Consider the following 20832-nt stretch of genomic DNA (forward strand, 5'->3'; position numbering starts at 1 on the left):
CAGTAATTACAGTGACGGGGAGACGGAGACCTGAAACGGACGCACTGATTAATCGCTCTTGGAAAATGTGAGGAAACCCTCAGCGACTCCTAAAGGGTGCAATCCGTAACATTCCCAATGGTAGCTATTTGTGGTTGTACAGTTACGGTTAAATAAAAAGAATACATCTTGTTGAATTCAGAATTGTAATATATGAATTTGTTTATGTAATGCTCTTATACTAATCACTTCCTGTATTCCCGCGATAAAAGGGACAATAACAGTGCAATAACACTCCGGTTGAAGCAAAGCCGACGGTGTATGGGTGCATTTATTCCTCTGTCACGTATGTTCACGGTATTCCTGCCCTAATCATGGCATCGTTAACACATCTCTTAAACCAAGCTCCGTCAGATTTCATCTATGGATGTTTCTAAAAGGCTGAAGCTTTAATAATTCTAACTGTTGTTGCTGCTGGGCTTCTCAAAGTGAGTAGAAAGCCAAAGAGAAACAAGTCTGCTCCCCTGACACCAGCTGCTGAGCAAACACTTGGGAGGCTGTGGACTAGGAAGCTCAAAGTCTACAATATGTGTTATTTTAGGAATACAAATCCTAACAAATCTAAAACATATATATCTGTTCAGTAAGCTGTCCTGAGGCAAATGAATATTCATGTCAAATTACATGCAATACTGGAATCAGATGTTGTTGTACACCACCTTCAAATGCTATCATGCAATGCAAAAAAGACTTGTTTATTACACATAATTTAAAGAGGCACTTTTATGCCTTTTGGGGTTTTCCATTATCTGTAGTGTGTTATATAGGTTTATGTCTGCAAAGGCTAGAATCTGTCTGTGAGTTTACCTCCCTCACACTCACCCTGAAACGCCTCCATTGGACTCCTTTGTTTACTTCCTGAACATATTGACATCACTATGTAACACTCGCGCTTCTATTGGCGCTCCAACACATTGTACGTGATTGGCTAAGGGGCGGGACATCTCTAAGCGGTTGACCAATCACAACAGAGCCGGCAAGCTAACCAATCAGAGCAGACTGGGCTCTGGTTTCAGACAGAGGGTGAACAGAGAAGCTGCAGCACATTAAAGCATGGAGACATGTCACAGTAGAAGCACAAAAAACGAATATGAACCTCTTTAAAAGTCGATCTTTGTCAGAGCAGTCAGTCTAAGTGCACGAAGCTACATTTGTCAGACCAGTTGCATGTCTAAAATCCATGTTTTATCCCTGGCTATGAGCTCTGCTTGGGTGGACACTTTTCAATTATCTCGCATGCATTAATAAACACTGCACAAAAGTCATGATACGCTTGAAGTCATTCTTTATTGTAATTACTTTAGAGCAGCATATTCCTCCCTCTCCAAGCTGTAATCATTATCAGGGTAAAGAACGCGCTATTGGGTGTTTTTGCTAAATGATGTTAATGTCTCAACATTTTATAATCCAACACTGAGCTATGATACCAAAAGCAATTGCTGTCTGATCAGTATGTTAACAGTTAGGTTGATTAAAGGATAAGCACTAAATATTGTTCTTATGTCCCAAATCCCTGAGAAGACCAACAATCCTGCAGAAGATTAACATATTTAACGGCGCTCTAATTACTCTTAAAAAAACAAAAGGCAAGGCAAGTTTATTTATATAGCAAGGCAATTCAAAGTGCTAAAATGATGAATTACCAGCCTCTGCACTTTAAAGAGTTTCAAGCGTTTGGTTTAACATAAACAGTTTGATTAATGAAATCATGGAGCTCTCATCCGTGTGTTTGAATACACAAAAGGCAAAACAATTCTGATGTACTTGGACTTCCTGCCAGCACCAGACATCAGAAGGACAGCAGCTTCTCTCTGGAGTTAGGGCCACTTTATATAAGCCACAGCGAGAGTTTGTTGTGACTCGACAGATATGTTAGGTTTAGTTATGTTTGATCTTGTCACTTCCTGTTTTTATTTTGAAAGTAATCTTTCCTGTCATTCCAGATCCCAGTTCCTGACTTTGTGTGTTTCCCGCCCGTGAGATTGCTTGGCCCTGCCCTGATTGTTTTCACCTGAGCCCATCCCCCTCACATATATAGCCCCGGTGTTCCTTTGTCAGTTCCTTATGTTGCATGTCGTGAGCACCTAGGCCTTTTCACTCCTGATACCTACCTTGAGATTTAGACCTTTTGCCAAGTGAGTTTTTGTGTTGCTGTACAAGTTAGTTTTGGCTGTTTAACTACTTTCTATTTTTTGAAAGTACGATTTAGTTTTTGTTATTAAAGAATATTCTATTTTTGGACAACTGTCTCCGAGTCCTGCTTTTGGGTCCTGCGTCCTGTGTCATAACAGAGTTCATATTTGTCTTGCTCACACAACTCTAAATGAATGCTAATGTATCCGCTATAGGTGCAAACAAGCCACTGTGAGCTAGTTCGCCATAACACCTTTATTAGGTGATCAAATGTATGACTACAACAAATTGCCCTTCACCTTAGTGGCCGAAAGCATAATGCAATGTAGGTTTAAGGATGTTTTACAAATACAATTAGAAGATTATTTATATTACAATAGAATAATTACTTTCTATTTATACTATATGTTGTCAAACATCTTTGCAAAGGTAACTCAAATAGGAGAGCATCTGTGGGGGACTATTTTCAGCTGCAGATTAATACACATTAGGTGCACAAACAACAAGTCAGAGTGAAAGTGGCTCAGAGGTTTTAGACAACACTAGAGCAGAATAAAGTACATCAAACTTTTTTAGTAAACAATTGTTAAAGTGTTTTTTATAGGATTTGTAAACAACATAAAAAGATAAATCTATAAGTAGAAATATAGATTACAGTGGGCCTTATCGTTATCCAGTTTTCAGATTACTGTAATCTTGTTACCCGTCAGCTGCTGTTTTGTAACCGTGACAATGACCTTGCACACGTAAGGAAGCTTGCACACGAAAGTTATGCAAGGCTTTTCAGCTGCAAACATGTAACGGTAAGTGAACAGTCTGTGGCTAAATGATTCAGAAATGTGATGCAAGCACTTGCTGCACTTCCTGCTGATTGAATAGATAAGAAACATAATAGAATGTAGAGACTCCTTTCTCTCCTATTAGAAAGCTCTCGCTGCCGGGCGACGAGGAAACACAGGATGGGATTTGATACGGAGCGTTATTCATTTGAACCTGACAGGATGTGACCACAGAGAGGAGTGTGTGTGGAGTGTGGCATTCGTTGAGTTTGATTGGGGGGGTGGGGGAGAGGGGATGGGTGTGGCGGAGGAAAGGTGTCGTCGCGGTGATTGGGTTTTGACTGACAGCTGCGGGGGCAACCTGTATCTGATTTGATTGGACACTAGCTCATCCACAAGCGGCGGTGCACACAGCTGAGCACGCTCCCTGTCTCGCCTCTGCAGACACACATACACACACACACACACACACACACACACACACACACACACACACACACACACACACACCGACGTTCTCTTGTTTGCTCCTCCTCTCTCTGTCTTAGTCATTCTCTTCTTGTCACCAAATCTTTCTGTCTCCTCTTCGCCCACGCCTCTCTCCTCTCTCCTTCCTGTCGGTTTGTTTTTCTTCTCCTCTCTACCCCTTGTCATTTTTATTGTTTGCTGCGATCTCACAGTTTCCCTCTGCACTCACCTTATGTTTTAACATCCAGTCCCTTCCACTTCAACTTTTATCCAAAGCCTCTCTGTATATTATGATACACTGCCTCGGCCATTTTGAACTACATGGCCCTATTTATTACCACATAACATGTCTTCATCTTGTATAGAACATGCATAATTCAATGGAGGCTTTCATGCGGAGTGTATACAGTTATACAACAAATAAATAGATTCCTAGCTAGCATAGTGTAGATGGTCCCAGTGGGAATTGAACCCCTGGCCATGGCATAATGTTCACGCCCTTCTTTGCCACCGTTTATATTTTATCGACCCATTTTCTGACTGTTAAAGCTCGTTAATGCCATGACTGTCACCTCCTCCTGCCCCGCCTCCTGTCTGTTCCACCTGCCAATCAAACTAGTCTTATTCCTAGACTCTGATGTGATGAGCTGACAGGGGGAGAGAGAGGGAAGGGGGTTGACAGGAGAGCAGAGAGGGAGGAAAAGGAGGAGGGATGGGGAGTGTAGGGTGTGAGGAGAGATAGAGGTGAGTTATGGGTAAGGATTGGGAGAGGAAGAGGAGGAGGAGGAGGAGGAGGCATCGTGACAAGACGGAGTGGAAGAGAACGAGCCGTGAGTGACACAGCGGCGGAGAGATATCTGATGATGGAGAGATGGAGGGAGGCAGGGAGGGGAGGAGGGACGAGAGTGGATCGATAGGGCTGCCTGGCTGAAGGTTCATCTATAATGCAGTAAGGCCAGGGGATAGAGTGTATTTGTGTGGGCAGGATTTAAGACGGGGGTTGCAGTTTGTTTCTGTGTCTGTGCCTATCAGGAACATTGTGTACACACTGTATCAGTGAACACGCCACAGCTTGTACGAGCACACTTCTTGGCTAAACGTCATGTTTGCACCAGTGTGCTGATACCTGAATATGTATCGTGCCTGTATGTTTATTGATTCGTTTGTCTTCTGTGCTATTTGACATCCTTTCACTTCCAATGCGTTTCACATGTGTCTACTATAAACGCTGGTCTAAAATGCTTCTGAAATCTCTGAAAACTCTCCTGCCCTGGAAAAAATAATCCTCCAGCCTGCCTCTTTTTATTAGAGTCCTGTCTCGCATCAGTATATGCTTGATTCCATACAACGGCCACTTACATTAGGAGAAACGCGCTGCACTTTCAAAAAGGATGTGGATTTAAAAACACATGCAAATGAAGAAACACTTTGACAACACAAGCACAGAGTTCACTTAAATAACCGCAAATAAAAAAACGCTGCAAGAAGCTCAAAACACAACAGAAACGGGGACACTAAAAAGTGACGCACACATCTAGGACCAGAGCGCTTGTTAACGTTTATTTATTTATTTTTAAAGTTGGCCAGCTGTCAATGTTGGCAGTGTGAGTCTGTTCATAATATTAACTGTTTTGTCAGTATATTTGAAATGACTAGGTTGGCTACGTTAGCTATCTAGCTTACAGCAGAGCTACAATTATATTGGAAGGAATCATGCGATCACATTTTAGTAATGTTTCCAGTGACAGTTGGCCAATTTTATAATCCCCGAATGACTTTTAGTTTCCCCTTTTCAGTTGTGTTTTGAGCTTGAGTCTTTGTGTTCGCAGCGTTTCATCTATAGAGAGCTTTTAATAAACCCTGCGATGTTTCGTCAAGTTGGTGAATGTTTTCGAAGTGTGTTGTGAAGTGGGTGAAGATTTTCATTTCATTTTGATTTGTTCCGTTCATGGTATGCACAACTTAAAGGTGGGGTAGGTAAGTTTGAGAAACCGGCTCGAGATACACTTTTTGTTATATTCCATGGAATGCTCTTAACATCCCGATAGCAATGAATATTTGAGATGGACTTTTATTAATCCTCGTGGGGAAATTGTTTCTCTGCATTTGACCCATCCTAGTGTTAGGAGCAGTGTGCTGCCATTTTGAACGGCGCCCGGGGAGCAGTTAGGGAACGGTGCCTTGCTCAGGGACACCTCGGTAGCATATGGTCTTGCTGGGACATGAACTGGTGACCTTCCAGTTGCCAAGCCAAGTCCCTATCGACTTCGCCACCAGCAATACACAATATCTTAAGTGCTTTGACAAAAAATCCATAATAAAATGTCATCTGTGGAAGCCGTAGTGCTGTAAAAAGCACGATGGCCTACCTGCATGTCAGCCTTCCAAACTTATCTCGTGCCCTCATCGGTCATGTATTTTCAAATTCTAGCGCACTCAAGCTGGTTTCTCCATTCTTACCTACCCCACCTTTAATATATAATAATTGTTAACAAAACATGTCTCACACCATTGACCGAAAAGGAGCAGGGAGAAGAAAATAATCTTATATTACCTGCCCCTGATTTTGTATTTGCATCGTTTTTGAAAACTGCAGCGTTTCTCCAAATGTAAGTGTTTTGGGACATTCACATGTTTGCCACTGTCGCCTACCATACTTTAATAATCGAAAACAGGCCAGGTTTCCATGTTAGATGAATTAAGCATAAACTGTAAATTAATGACAACCTACTAGGTAATTGACAAGACATAAGAATATTATATTAGGAACTCACACCAAGTTCAAGTCTTGTAAGTGAGAGAGCACATTATTACTGGCCGAGAAGAGACGATAAAAAGGATATGAGCACTCTCACAGAGAGAGTACATAAACCCCTCAATTAAGTGGCCATCTAGGAACTGTCCTCACCAGAATTTAATGAATGTTCAAATACTTAAAGAAAGCGACCTTGTGTGATCCTGGGAATAAGCAAATGTGGCAGTGACATGATGTTATAGCAGCTTAAAAAGTGTCTGACCTTGACACCAAACGCAGTGGCATCTCTCTAGAGGAAGCCCCTCCTAAGAGCTCTGTCAAATGTGAGCATTACTCAAACTCTTACTTGATGAGTAAAACTGAGATGAGGAAAACTGTGTGCAAATGTTCTGTTTTGTAATTAAATATTGTTATCTTGATATTCAATTATTAAAAGCAGTATTTTATATTTTGATGCTACTATTTTGAAGCTATTTTAAACTCACTGATAATGCACAGTCGGTAAGTGGCTGTGTTTGTGTATTTAAATCAGTGTAATCGTGTGCGTACTTGCAGAATCAGACTTGTGTTTGTGTGTGTGTGCTTTGTGTATGTGTGTGTGAGAGAGTGTCTCTTACTCGGGGTTGCCGTTGCCCAAACACTGGAGACAAAACTTCTCTCCCTCTCTGGGAAGATGGCTCTCAGGCAGGATCTGCACGTCTGGGGAATCTGTTCGAGTAGGGAAAAACACAAACACACACACAAACACACACAGATTGTAGTTACATAACACAGGATTCAAAACCGTGCTGACAGTGGCGACAGTCTCATTCATCCCCGTCTCATATCTACTCCCATCTGCATCATGTAGGCGTCACCATCTCTCTGCCTCCCACCATGACATAACCCTTACACAACGACATCACTTTCCCTGGGTGGTGCAGTGTCGGGGTCTCGCCCACAGGGGGGCAGCACCGACACTGAGTCCGGAGACGAGGCTGCTCCATTTATAGTTTCATTTCAGATGATAACCTGTAGTGATGGGAATTACGGCTCTTGCCGTTCAAAAGAGCTGTTTCTTTTTTAAGGGGGCGCGGTGTTACGGAAATCTTAGACCTAGTCAATACTGGAGATATACAATTTAGAATGATCAATCAATAAACTGGTGAAACAAACAGAGTTGTCTTTCTGGTTCTTTATTCGAGGCCTCGAAGGTACAGGTCTCACAGAGTACAGAGTATTCTGGAAGAGTGCACACAGAGGAAAGTGTGTGTGTAGGTTTTATAGGATCTTGACAGTTCAACAACACTTCGTCACCTTTCACTGTGGCAGGGCTGGATGGAGAGATACGCTACGCCTGCTTTCCAGAGGAACAGAACTGTACATTGCTAATATAATAAATCAGGAACTGGTTAAAGACAGGAATGTGTCAAAGACAGATATAACTGAGGAAATCAGGAACTCATTGTGGAACAGGGAACAAACACAGGAACTTGTTCACGACTGTAGCCTCATCCCAATACCCCTCCTCGACTCCTCCTTTCCCTCACTCGCGCCCCTTCCTTGCATCTTAGTTCCGCCTCCGTAAGATGCGAGCGAGAGACACGAGAGCCTCATCCCAATACCCCTCCTCGACTCCTCTCTTCCCCTCCTCCGGGACTTGACCCGGAAATCGATCAAGACACGCCATGTTGAAGGACGTCCCAATAGCTGAAATGCACACGGAGGAGTCGAGGAGGGGTGAGGGAGGAGGGGTGCGGGAGGAGACGAAAGTGAGGATACACGCTTGCGTCACCTCCTTGTGTCTCTCGTTCGCATCTTACGGAGGCGGAGCTAAGACGCAAGGAAGGGAAGCGAGTGAGGGAAAGGAGGAGTCGAGGAGGGGTATTGGGATGAGGCTGAGGAGGTGATGCGAGGACGGAGGAGTCCTCAGGTATTAATTGGGACGTCCTCCTGGACTTCACTCAAACGTCACTCTTAAACGACGTCTGTTAATGATGCGCACAGCTGTATCCCCTCTCGTCGGGCTTAAGGCGAGACACGGCAGGCAAAAACATCGTTTTTCAAGTACTGGTCAATTTTGAGATTTTGTGCTATTTTGATTCCATAACATGTTTTCTTTCAGGCTTTTGGAAGGAAAACGTACAAAATACACATTTAAGTGTTTATTTTTACTATAGTTTGTCTATTTGCGTCTGTAGATTTCTCCTAAATTCACCAAAAGTTAGCATTCTAACGTAACATAAAGTACCGCGACGGCTGTGTGCACCATGTCAACAGAAGTATCGATGGAAAGCTCCGTCTCTCCTGCACAATCTCATCGGATCCAAATATGGTCATTTCCTTTGTATCAGCAACCAATCGTGAAAGCACAAAGGGGTCTTAAACCAAGAAACGAAATCTCATTGGCTGGTGTCAATTTCTGACAACGTGATTCGTTCAGATGCGTCACGTGGTGTGCTAAAACACTTCCTGGTTTGCTTTCAGCTAGAAATTGAAATCTCAAAATGCCAAAAGAACGGCGAAAAAAACGTTCACAGAGCAGACGACAACAATTGTCACTTGCACGAAGCAAGGTTATACAAAAATTAATGACCCTGAACATGAAATACCTTCACGGAGTGCGTTGATGCGCAAACTGTCATCCAAAGAACAGGAGGGTTTAGCTAGCGCCTCACTGCAATCTTTAAAGGTCGTTTTCTCAAAATGAGTTTTTTCTCCTACTCTGAGTTCGAAATTTCAACTTCAGTTGCACGTAGATACACCAAACCTTCCAGTTATATTCCTATCAATATTATGAAGGCTTTTACAGAAGGGTTTGTTCATATATCATTCATAGCCTGAATTATACAACATTGTATACCTAAAAACATGGCGAAAATTGATATTTTAGTGCTGTTGACAGTATTTTCTGATTTATGGAATGATAAAAAGAGATATCCAATATCCCTTCTGTAAAAGCCTTAGATACTAATATGACTACAAAATGAAACAAGAATTTTGAATCTGGCTATATCCAAAGTTCAGATTTAGATTCCTGAAATGTGTTAAAATATGTGCATATTTAATGAGATAATGGATAATTTGCATATTTAAACATGCTATTTCAGAAAACTTGTAATACAAAAGACAATTGCCTTATTGTAAGTAATTAACTGGAGAAATTTCTAGCTGATACCTTTAAGTTAAAAAAAATTACCCTATTCACCTGGGGTGTCTCGCCTTAACTGAAGAACCCTTAGAACCGGCCCATTTCTGGTTAAATATTTATTTAAATGAATGAATCTTTCTCTTGTTAGTCAAGGAATTCAATGTATGATGGTTGGTCCTGCTTTTGTGTTCCGTTTTGGTGTAAAATGTAGCCTACATTTAAATAAAACTATAATTATAGTAATGTGAAAGCCTTTTAGAAATGAATTGCACATAATAATTCCCACGGAGCTGTGAGCACCTTTACATTTATGTGACGCTTTTCCACTCATCTTCCAGTTCTCCGTTTTCCTCTGTTGAAATCGACCAGCTGTGAAGGTGGGGGCGGGGCTTTTATACGCGAGTAGTGAAAACACTTCCGCGTAGTCTGCTCGCGTGTATCCTCCCTTTCGTCTCCTCCCGCAACCCTCCTCCCTCACCCCTCCTCGACTCCTCCTTGTGCATTTCAGCTATTGGGACGTCCTTCAAAATGGCGTGTCTTGATCGATTTCCGGGTCAAGTCCCGGAAGAGGGGAAGAGAGGAGTCGAGGAGGGGTATTGGGATGAGGCTACTGTGTTTGTCACCCATACACTCTTAAGGTTAATCATAGGTTTTACCATATTAGGTAACATATAAAATGTGCCACTACAGGGGCTAATAGGTTTATCTGCTAAATAATCACCAGAATAATGATGACTGCCAGAAATCTACTTTTACTCACAGAAAATGTATAACTTGCTAGATATCTCAGGCAGCCAAAGTACTACTCAAGCAGCGTTATGCCATCATCTACGACTAATGTGCATTCAGGAAAGCAAGTTGCTTTAAAGGCGAGTGGATTTATGGCAGGCAGTGAACCAACGATAAAAAGAACGGCTCTCACCAAGTACGACTCGGTTCCCTTCGTTCGTACCAAAGAGCCGTTCAAAAGAATCGGCAGAGGAAGGTTAAATTCCTGCATGGCCATTATTACAGGAAACTGATGTGAAAGGATTGGAGCAGAGATCAAACTGCAAAGGGGGGGAAACTGATTATACGGCCTAATAAAAGAGAAGAGCAGGGCAGAAATAAAAGTGGAATGGAAATGGAGGATTCAAATGGAAATCCTGTTTAATAGTCAGGCTTGGGGAGTGCGGGATTTCATGTAATGGGATTCAGAATCAGGATACAAAGGGAAGGTACAGTTACATTAAAAAAAATCAGATTACTGTTACATTCCAAAAAAAATTGGATTACTTTTAGGACTAAAACCCGATCAGTTGGAGGTTTTTTCCTTTCCCTCTCACATCAGTCTGTCCTCCACTCCCCCCTCTTTCCATCCTCTGTATCTCTGGTTCCTCCCCCACTACTACATCAGCGTATTCCCCAGTTGACTCACACAACACCCGCAGAGCCTGCTCGCTCCTCTTGTCTCCGGGGGCCAGAGAGGGATGGACCACGGCGCAGGTGATGAGCTCGTTGTTGTCCCCGCGGCTCACCTCCAGGGTGAGCTTGCTGCTCACGTTGGATGTGAGTTCATCTGGATCGGACTCCACCAACTCTGTATGTCCTGAGGTAGAGAGAGAGAGAGAGAGAGAGAGAGAGAGAGAGAGAGAGAGAGAGAGAGAGAGAGAGAGAGAGAGAGAGAGAGAGATAGAGAGAGAGAGAGAGAGAGAGAGAGAGAGAGAGACTTTAGTGTCACTGTACAACAATATACTACAAGATCTTTGGAGAGCAACCCTGTCACAGTGCACAGTGAGGAAAACAGACCAGTAGGACAGACAAACGTTAACAATCATAGAGGGGGACATAGATCATTAAGAGCAATGGCGTTAAAGCTATAAAGTGCCTTAAAAGTGTATTTAAAGGGTTTTACACTCCATAGACGGGGACAGTCATCTGGATCTTAACCAGGGAATACAAGCAGACACACACACACACACACACACACACACACTTTATTTTACTCCAGGTTGTGGTGGGTTCTCGTGTACAGAGCTGCAGTGACCCCCATTTGTTCCTGTTAAATGGAAAATGACCTTTCTGTGCAGTTGCCTTGTGCCCCCAGGTGTTTTGGTGTGCTATCTCTCATTATATGCCACATGTACTGTTTTTCTAACAATGCATTCCCTCACACTTCCTGAGCAATGTCGCACCTTTTCCCTCACTAAAGGAATATATATATCTTTTTTTCTTACTGACTTATTCAATGGTGTACATGAATGTTTTATCCAGTGAAATGTCATCACAGATTCTACAACCAAGACAACATTTGACATCATCTAAAACAGTAATTGCCTTTAAAGTATCCAGGTCTAGCAGCAGTAATATGGGTCTTTGTCTCTGTGTTGCCATAAATGTGTTTAATGATGATACAACGTGGTCAATTAGGTGATGGACAGAACATAAATCAACATTTGGTATTAATTGACTTGTGTTTTTGAATAATTAAAGTCTCTCAAATGTGAGCAGTTGCTGCATTTCTCTGATTATCATCGTTGTACTTAGACAATTGTGTTTGGAATTTGAGCTGTCTGTCAAAAGAAAAAAAAGAATTAATTTGAAGACACAATTTTGGGCTCTTGAAATGATGATGGACATTTCCCTGTATTTGCTAACATCTTATAGCCTAAGCTATTCATCTGTTAATCGAAAAGCGAATCTTGAGACAAATCACTGAGGCAAATAACCGTTAGCTCTACAAGTGTTTCTAATAAGGGTTGTAATTGTGGTCTAATTGCCAGTTCTGACAGGATAAACATAACAACTCAGTTTTTACTGGTGACCATAGTGCCGCAGCATCACTTTAATCATGAGGAAACATTTGAATGTCAAGGCCACTTCACAGCATCTTCAAAGCTGCAAAAGTCACCATGGTGTGTTGGCAGCTCCAAATGGCAACGAGAGTCAACTGAAACTTTCATTTCCTTTCAGCACCGCCAGGAACTCCTGTAATGTAACATCAGTGAACTGCAGCTCGCTCATGTTTACTAACCAGGGCGGGCTGTGAAGTCTCCGGCTGAAGGACACCAAAGAGAGAGTGAGAGGCCAGAGATCTAATGTGGCCACATCCAGCTTTCTTTGGACTTGCTGTTGCTTAGGAGCCCGCTTGCATAATATCCATTACTAAGATGCAAGCAGTCAGACTTTATTACAACCTTAACTTCAATCTCTTGTGTCTATATTCCGTTATTTGGACTCGTAAAGCTAGTCTGTTTTCATGATGCAAGTAATAATTGTATATTGAGAAATGTCCTTTTGATGTTGTTTTCCCCCCTTTCTTTCCTTTGTGGTACATTTCTGGCAGCAGCCACTGCAGGATAAAGAGAGCTGGGCAGGTGCTGGTGTGTCTGTGCAGCAGCAGTGGAGTAGAGTTAGACAAAATATGAAAGCATAAACACAGAGGAGACTGTCATCCGGAGATCGCACTCTATTTTACAAAAAAATACATAAAACGAGGTGGTCAGACCGTGAAAGTGGTTGGTGAATCTTGGAAAGTGGACCAGAACCTTATCACTTTCTCTTGCATCGAGTGACACACATACACTTATACACACACACACCCACACACATAGGCACATGTAGGTCAGGTTTATGAATAACATATACACAGAAGCAGAGATAGTGGCAAGGGAGACGATTGGAAAACACACACACACTCTCTCTCCAACACTCTCTCTCCCTCCTCCTCCTCCTCCCCCTCCAGAGAAGTCTTCAAATACCACTGAATCTAATGACATCTCCCTTTTCATTACCATAACCAGTCCTCTGACCCCGCTGAGAAAATTAGTTTACTTTCCAGGTGAATTTCAATAATCCTACGCCACTCAAAGGAATCATTTCGTCACTGTCTGCCTCTCTCGCGATCCTCTCTCCGCACACAAAGAAACACCGTATGGCTTTTATTATTATTAAAGACCATGCATCTCGGAAATCAAACCTTGGAATGAAAAGAAATCCTGTTGTTTACCCGCTGACTCCCGAGTGCAGTCGTTTTCCAAATCTCCACAATTGAGTTTTAATATGTTTGTTGTTTTTTTCACAGGCCCAAGGGGTCATGGGAATGACTCGTCACATTCATTAAGGAAAAAAATAATAAGCAGTCATTTTAAGTGGTTCTTCCCAAGACAGCAATGATGCACATTTGCCTATAATTCACATTTCCTCAGTTCATTATTAGATAATCAGTGTGGATTTGCATGTCAACTGCTGCAAGCGGAGCAACAAGCATAACGGACTGAGAGCAGTTACAGGTTGTGTTACACTGGGATAGGTACACACCATGTACACACTAACACACTCTTAAAGGGCCAGTTCACAGTTATACAAAGAAAAAGCTGAATAATTTTTGATTTATGTCCAGTTTTTCAGATATTCATCTGTATATGTCTCTACTGGGATGCATCCCTTGGAAATAAAGAAGTAATTGCGATCATTTTTACTTCTTTTGAAAATGCAGTATGATTCCCGATTTCAGAGGGAAAGACCATCTTTAAAATATTCACATTGTCATTGAAACATTTATTAAAATGATAGTGCTTTGATTTTTTAAGAGGATCTGTACCAAAAGGGAGTTTTTATACAGTCTTCATATTGCCTTGGCTGTAAGCACTACAATACTTCATCCAGATATGTATTAAAGTGTACAGCTACCCATTGGATGACATATAGGTAGTGGTGCACACAGCAGTTAGTAGTGATTTTCCAAACAGGCGATGAACATGTTGTTTGCCAGTTGTTATTCCCTTTGTGAGAAAGAGTTACCTGGGCCCTTTCTCATTTCATCAAATCCCCCTCCTCGACTCCTCGGTCCTCCGGTAGTGACCCGGAAATGAATTTCAGCGCGCCATGTTGAAGGACATCTCAAGAGTCGTGACGCACGGCCGGACTTATCTCAGCCAATGACAGCTCTGCATGCATCCCCTGGATATTATTTTATTAACTGCTCTCATCGCGACGTGATGTTTACAGAGAGGACAGCTGTGAGGTCCGTGCAGAAAGCAGAGCAGTGTGTAAAATATATATCACTCAGTATAACAGGCCTACTCTCTGTATTTGCTGTAGTTTAGTAGATATCTACAAACAAAGAGTCCATATTTTTCTAAAACCATTTAGCGACCAGAGAGGGGAGAGAGGGGGGGGGGGATATATCCAGTCTCTGATAGTGTTACGTTATTATGAGAGTGCTCTGTTTGATTCTGAAATGGTATATATTTATATAAATATATGTGTGTGTGTGTGTGTGTGTGTGTGTGTGCGTGCGTGTGTGTGTGTGTGTGTGTGTGTGTGTGTCCCCGCATCTGTAGCCTGTTATTATCTCATTATACCGCACTGTGAATGAATCAAAGTAAATATATAAGTCATGAACACATCTGTCCATCAGACAGAGGGCTGCTGTGCCTCCTGTCATCATTAATGGACGTCTCTTTAAAATGACCGCTCAGAGGAGAGGAGTTCTCATTTCTCTAACCGCCTCCTGCTTCCCCTCCTCTCTCCTCGACTCCCCTCCTCGACTCCTCCGTTCGCATGTCCTGTGGGCGGGACTAAGTCTTGAGGATAGGAGTCGAGGAGGGGAGTCGAGGAGGGGAGTTAGAGAAATGAGAAAGGGCCCTGGTTGTTGTTCCTGGAAACAGAGGTTGCTGTTTTCACTGATATCTGAGCACAACAAATTAAATCCAGTGTCAAAACCAGAACAAATGCACATTTTGAAATCTGAAACTGACCCTTAAACTATATTTAAACCCACCATTCAAACCATTTGAAGGATTGTTTGTAGTAATGAAGCTGCAGAGTACCTGACTCTCGACTTCGCCTTAGCTCTCCGGAGCTTTTCGTTGTCTTTCAGCTCATTATTTTGGGTTTCAGGCCCACAGCCTCACTGTTTCACCCCCAGTGCTCTCGTTATGTCCTGCAGCTGTTTTCAGCTCCAATCAACAAACTGTACACTAATTATACACTACAACAACAACAACAACAACAACAAATGTCACACAGACAAACAAAGCTGGTCTCTAGCATTGGGCGGATAGATACTCATGGTAGTGATGTCTATCTAGTATGTCTACGTGACCTTGCATCAAAAAATAAGATGCAGAGCTGAGTGGAGATAAACATAAAGGTGTGAGCAATGATGGTTGATAGGTGTTAAATGAAACACAGCTACCATCAGCATTCATTACAACCCAGACATGCTAGATCATCACACATACTCTATGATTGACTATGTCTTTCGTATTTTGAATTATATTTGATCTCTTCATGTATTTTTCTTTGTCTTTTGTCAAAGCATCTTTGAGATTTTAGAAAAACGCGTCATGTAATGTTATTATTATTATTATTAATAGTTATTTAAACACCATGCTTCACTCTACGTCCTCAAATCCTAATGCACAGTCAGCATATATAACATCAATTAAATATATCATTGCCTTGTCATGTGATTTTTTACTTTTCAAAAGAGTTCCAAAAGTTTGCCACAGCTACCAAACGTACCAAATAATTATAAAAACACATTATATCATCAAAAGTATATTTTGAATGACTGATAAATCATTAAAAAAATAACATGAATATTCAATTGGATTTGTCCAGCATTAGTTATAGTGATGCAGCCTTCTCCTTTTTAATCTTTAAACTCGGCAATTCTCCAGGACCTGCTGAAAGTGTAATGCCATGCCTGTATTTTTTTAATTTAACTCCTGGAATAAAAAAGGTAGGCAACCTGAGCGATGTGGACACTAACTCCCCCCAAGGTGGTGATGGGATGCAGATGAAATGCTGCTGCTGCTGAGGCTTCAACCCTCCAGAGTACAATCCACCATTAAATAATCATATTAGCAGAATCACACAACTGGATGCAGCAATTAGAGCGTCCAGCTTGTTCGGGCCTTTAAGGCTGAAGAAGTGTGCTTGGGACCGCAGTTTCAGGATTAGAGCTGAAACATTATCCACTTAATCGATTAGGGGACGGAACCAACATCCTTTAGTTTCATAATGGGATGTTAAATGCTTTTTGCATAATCAAAGTCATGAATCTGCCAGGGCTTCATGGGTTTTTAATGCAGATTCAAATGAATTAGTGACATCAAATAAAGCACTTTGCTACTATATTTCCTAGAGTGAAACTTTTGTTGGTAAGTCACAGCTATGTATCCTTATCAATGTCTTTCATCTGATTATGATGTTCAGACAGTTATAAGGATAACATGCTGTGTTATGCTTGACAATGTCCCACCTACTGGAATGTGCCGATGCCCCCCGGTGCAGTCCAGAAGACCTGGCAGAACCTACCCCATCAGCTGTGGCCTGTGCCCGATACTGGCAGAACCACATCTGAGATTGCTACGGACTCGAAGAAGAAATATTTGGATCTTTTCTCAGATTCTTGTTGTTGGTTAAAGTAATGAAACTGAAGACATTTTCAAATGTATCAACACTTGTCTTGAATACATGTAGGTGTTTTGGTTTGTTGGTTTGACAAATCAAGTTATTTAAAGATGAAACTGGGGATTTGGTCAATTGTCATTTGTATTTTTTAATGCATTTTAACATTTAATGGAGAAAAACATGAAAGATATTCAAATTCGATGACTGAAGTAATCAGTTTCATGTTCTACATTAAAAAAACATAAAGTGCACCAAGGAAAGGTAAAGGGAATAAGTAGACATATATATAATAACAAATATTCATAATGATATTCATAATTTTAATAATAATAATAAGTTACCAACTGCTTGAAAAACAAATATGTAGATTACAATACTTGCAGAATGAAATGAGAAAAACAACAACAAACAGAAATAACATACATAAAATGACATGAAGTGACTTTAAAGAGATGCCTAAGTCAAACTCCTGTACTTATTATTCAACCACTTTTCCACCTGAACAGGCACTTAACCCCCAGCCTCTCCAGTGAAGCTGCCCCCCCTCTAAAGGTTTTACTTTGGGTGCAAAAACATGTAACTGTGAATCAGGAGCGACACATGGCTTATCAACACTCGCCCGCTCAGCAGAAGCCAATCTCTGGATGAGGGGGAGAGGTTTTAAATAATCAAAACAGTCATCGCTTTTTAGCTTCAATCGGATTAAGTCTGGCGAAAGTGCTCAAGTGTGATCTGAGCGATTATATGAGGTCATCTAATTTGGGAAGCGAGTTAAGTACCGGGACACTTCTTAGTTCTTTCTTCTGTCTCTACAGTATCTCCAGAGGGAGGAGGTGATTAAGCACATTTACTAAAGTGCTGTACTCAAGCAAACTTTGAGATAAAACATGTCCACTTCCTGCTACTTTACGCTTTTATTTCATTACATTAATGATGTGGTTGAATGGGATTTATTCCTTCTGTATCAATGACAAATCCAGATGTCTTCTGTCAACAGTTTGAATCCTCTCTATCTGCTGACCCAACATCATCAATCTCAAACCTACTTCATATCATTCCCTAGGCTGAACAAAAAGCAGGTTTTAGATCATATTTTAACAGTGTTAAAGTGTAACAAAGTACATCTGCTCAAGTTCTATAGTTCAGGTACTTTACATGAGTATTTCCATTTATACTGTACTACATTACCAGAGACTCTAAACCAGAGCCCAGTCTGCTCTGATTCGTTAGCTGTTGGGATTGGTCAACCATTAAGAGATGTCCCGCCCCTTAGCCTATCATGTATAATGTGCTGGAGCGCTATCCAATAGAAGCGTGATTGTTATTCAGTGATGTCACTATGTTCCAGAAGTAAACAAAGGAGTCCAATGGAGGCGTTTCAGGTGTGGGTGAGAAACTCTTAGGTAACACAGGGATGTTAGCCTTTGCAGACCATTTACATGCACTAAAACCTATATAACACATTAAAGGAAAGGGAAAACACAAAAAGCATAATAGGGCCTCTTTAGGTAAGATTCTTTCTTGTAACAGAGTATATTTCTTTATCAGAGTACTCCTACCACCCATTTATCAACAGTGTGTGACGCAATCTGAGAGGAAACACCATACAAAAAGCAGCACTCTTGATACTTTGAGATTCTGTACTTCTACTTAAAGTGGACCTATCATGCTATATTTGAAAACATATATTGTAGGGCCATACCTATACAAAACATGTTGGTTTTTTTTCAAAATACCAAACAGATCACCCATTGTAGCCATGCCTCATACTGCTCATACCCCTCTTTTGCAACCCTGTTAGAGAAACGCAGATTTTGGGTCCTTAGCTTGAAGAAGAAAGAAGAAGAGGAGGCGGAGCTAATGCCTGATCATAATTCTACCGGAGATAAAGTTCTGCTGTGATAAAACGCCATCCTGTTTAAACTACGTCAAGGATTATTTCTGAAACAGTATGGAGCTCAAATGCTTTTTCTCTTGCAGGTTTATCACAAGGTGAGTTGATTTGCTGCCGATTTGACGTCATATCGGCAGCAAATCTGTATCCGCTCGTTGTACCCCCGTTTTTAAAAGATAAGAGAGAAGGATCTATTTTCTGACGCTGCGTGAGTTCCCCGACGCACCGGGGACACATATGTATGTATAAAAGACATCACAAAGTGCATTTTGCATGATCGGTCCCCTTTCCATCATGGCAGGATTTGTAAAGTTCTGTTTTGCTGCTTTTTAAAGGATCAGAACGCTTCTCATCCCGTCTGTTGCTCTGATATCTCTTTCTGTCTCTTACCTCTCTCCACACGGACACACGCCCATGTCCCCTTCGCCATCCGCCCCACGTCCCGCATTATGACCATTTTTGGCTGGTATTCTGCCTGTATGGCCTTAAGTGCCACCATAAATCCCCATTATCCTCAATCCAATACATTGATGTCACTAAATGATCCATGGGCCTTTCACACAGTACAACTAATACAGTCTTTAAAGCTCTTAGCCTTTCATTCTTCTCAATTACCACTCCCTTTCCCGCACTCTCTGCTCTCCCTCGTCTCCCCCCTCTCTATCTAAATCCTCTTTCTGGATTTCTCTCTCCATTTCGTCAGCTTTCCCTCTTTTTTCTGCCTTCTCTCCTGTTGCGCTCTCCAGTCCCTCTCTTCTGTAAAACTGCCCCCCCCCCATGTGCTTCATCCTCTCCCCCCCGATTGTGCACCCGCTCAGCCGCAAAGCCAGACTCGCCTCTTATTCTGTGGTTTTCTTAATTCCCCTTCTGCTCTCTCTTTCTCCAGCAGTCTCTCTCTCTTTACAGCTTCTATCAGTCTCTCAGTATCCTCGCAGTCGCTCCGTCTATTTTTATGCAGACACACACATACTAACACACACAGACACATACACACACATCCACACACACACACACACACACACACACACACACACACACCCACACACACACACACACACACACACACACACACACACACACACACACACACACACACACACACACACACACACACACACACACACACACACACACCAGCTCATTCACTCGCTCCTTCTCTGTTCTCTGTTTTCTCGGCAGTCCTTCTGTCACTTACTTGATACAAGGCATCTCTCTCACACACACAAACACACACACACACACACACACAAACACACACACACACACACACACACACACACACACACACACACACCACACACACACCACACACACACACACACACACACACACTCTCATCTGTGTCGCCCTCATTCCCTTTTATTTTTATTGTCAGTGAAGCTGTCAGAGAAGCAGTGGTGAGCAGCAGTCTATGAGCTCATATTTCCAACACACACACACATCATACACACACGCATAGACTACAGCTACATGAAGCTGTAATAATAGCACGCTGACCTGTAGTGCTCTTCCGCTATCAAACCGGAGAAGAGCGCTGTGTGATAGGGTGTGTGTGATTATCATCTGTCCATTAGCAGTGTTTGTGTGTGTGTGTGTGGTTCCAACAATGACTGATGGGTGTTGTGTGGTGTCAGGACGGCTGGGCGAGGCCTGAACACACCAATCATTCACATCCAGTTGATCTCCTTCAAATCACTCTCTGTCGGCCTCTCTGTCGGCCTCTCTGTTTCTCGATAGAGGGTCGGCTCACCAATTTTACAAAAACAGACCCAGTGTCCGTGTTGTTTTGGATGCAACCCCAGTCCCACAGACACAAGACCGTTGATTCAGAAGCCCTGGATCAAATTCAACGACTGTGCCTTTTTAGACTTTATGCCAACATGTTTAAAGTTATTTATTTCTGCAGTATTCTTGCATGGCGATGGGAGAGATCGTGTTTATGGTGTTTATATAAACTACTGTTAAAGAGGCAAACTGTCACGCAGCGAGCTACTCCGCCTGTGACTCTTAAGGGCATTTCTCCAGACTCAAAGTAAACAATGTATCTCAACTTGGCTTTGAAAACTTCTGACAGAAACATTGCGTTAACTAAGTACGGAGCTTCAGAGAAATGTAGCTTTGTACACGGGCAGGGAGACGTTTTGGACGTATGTATTAAGTGTTTTAAAGTTTGAGTCATACTAAAAGTCAGGGCCTTTGATTCTTCAGATTTACCAATTATAATTCAAGT

General features: G+C 41.9%; 1 protein-coding gene across 4 annotated transcripts in view; it reads right to left on the minus strand.

Annotated features, from left to right (window-relative positions):
* The window catches only part of cadm3 (cell adhesion molecule 3), a 116520-nt gene that overhangs the window by 16769 nt on the left and 78919 nt on the right, over nt 1-20832 (minus strand). For all 4 annotated transcript variants that reach the window (XM_034207898.1, XM_034207896.1, XM_034207894.1 and 1 more), the window contains exons 6-7: nt 10722-10892; nt 6792-6882 (exon numbers count right to left, since the gene is read on the minus strand). In XM_034207898.1, the coding sequence (XP_034063789.1) occupies nt 6792-6882; nt 10722-10892 (262 nt within the window). The remainder of the gene's footprint in view (nt 1-6791; nt 6883-10721; nt 10893-20832) is intronic.

This window comes from Gymnodraco acuticeps, unplaced genomic scaffold, assembly GCF_902827175.1.
Source record: "Gymnodraco acuticeps unplaced genomic scaffold, fGymAcu1.1, whole genome shotgun sequence".
Classification (NCBI taxonomy): Eukaryota; Metazoa; Chordata; class Actinopteri; order Perciformes; family Bathydraconidae; genus Gymnodraco; species Gymnodraco acuticeps.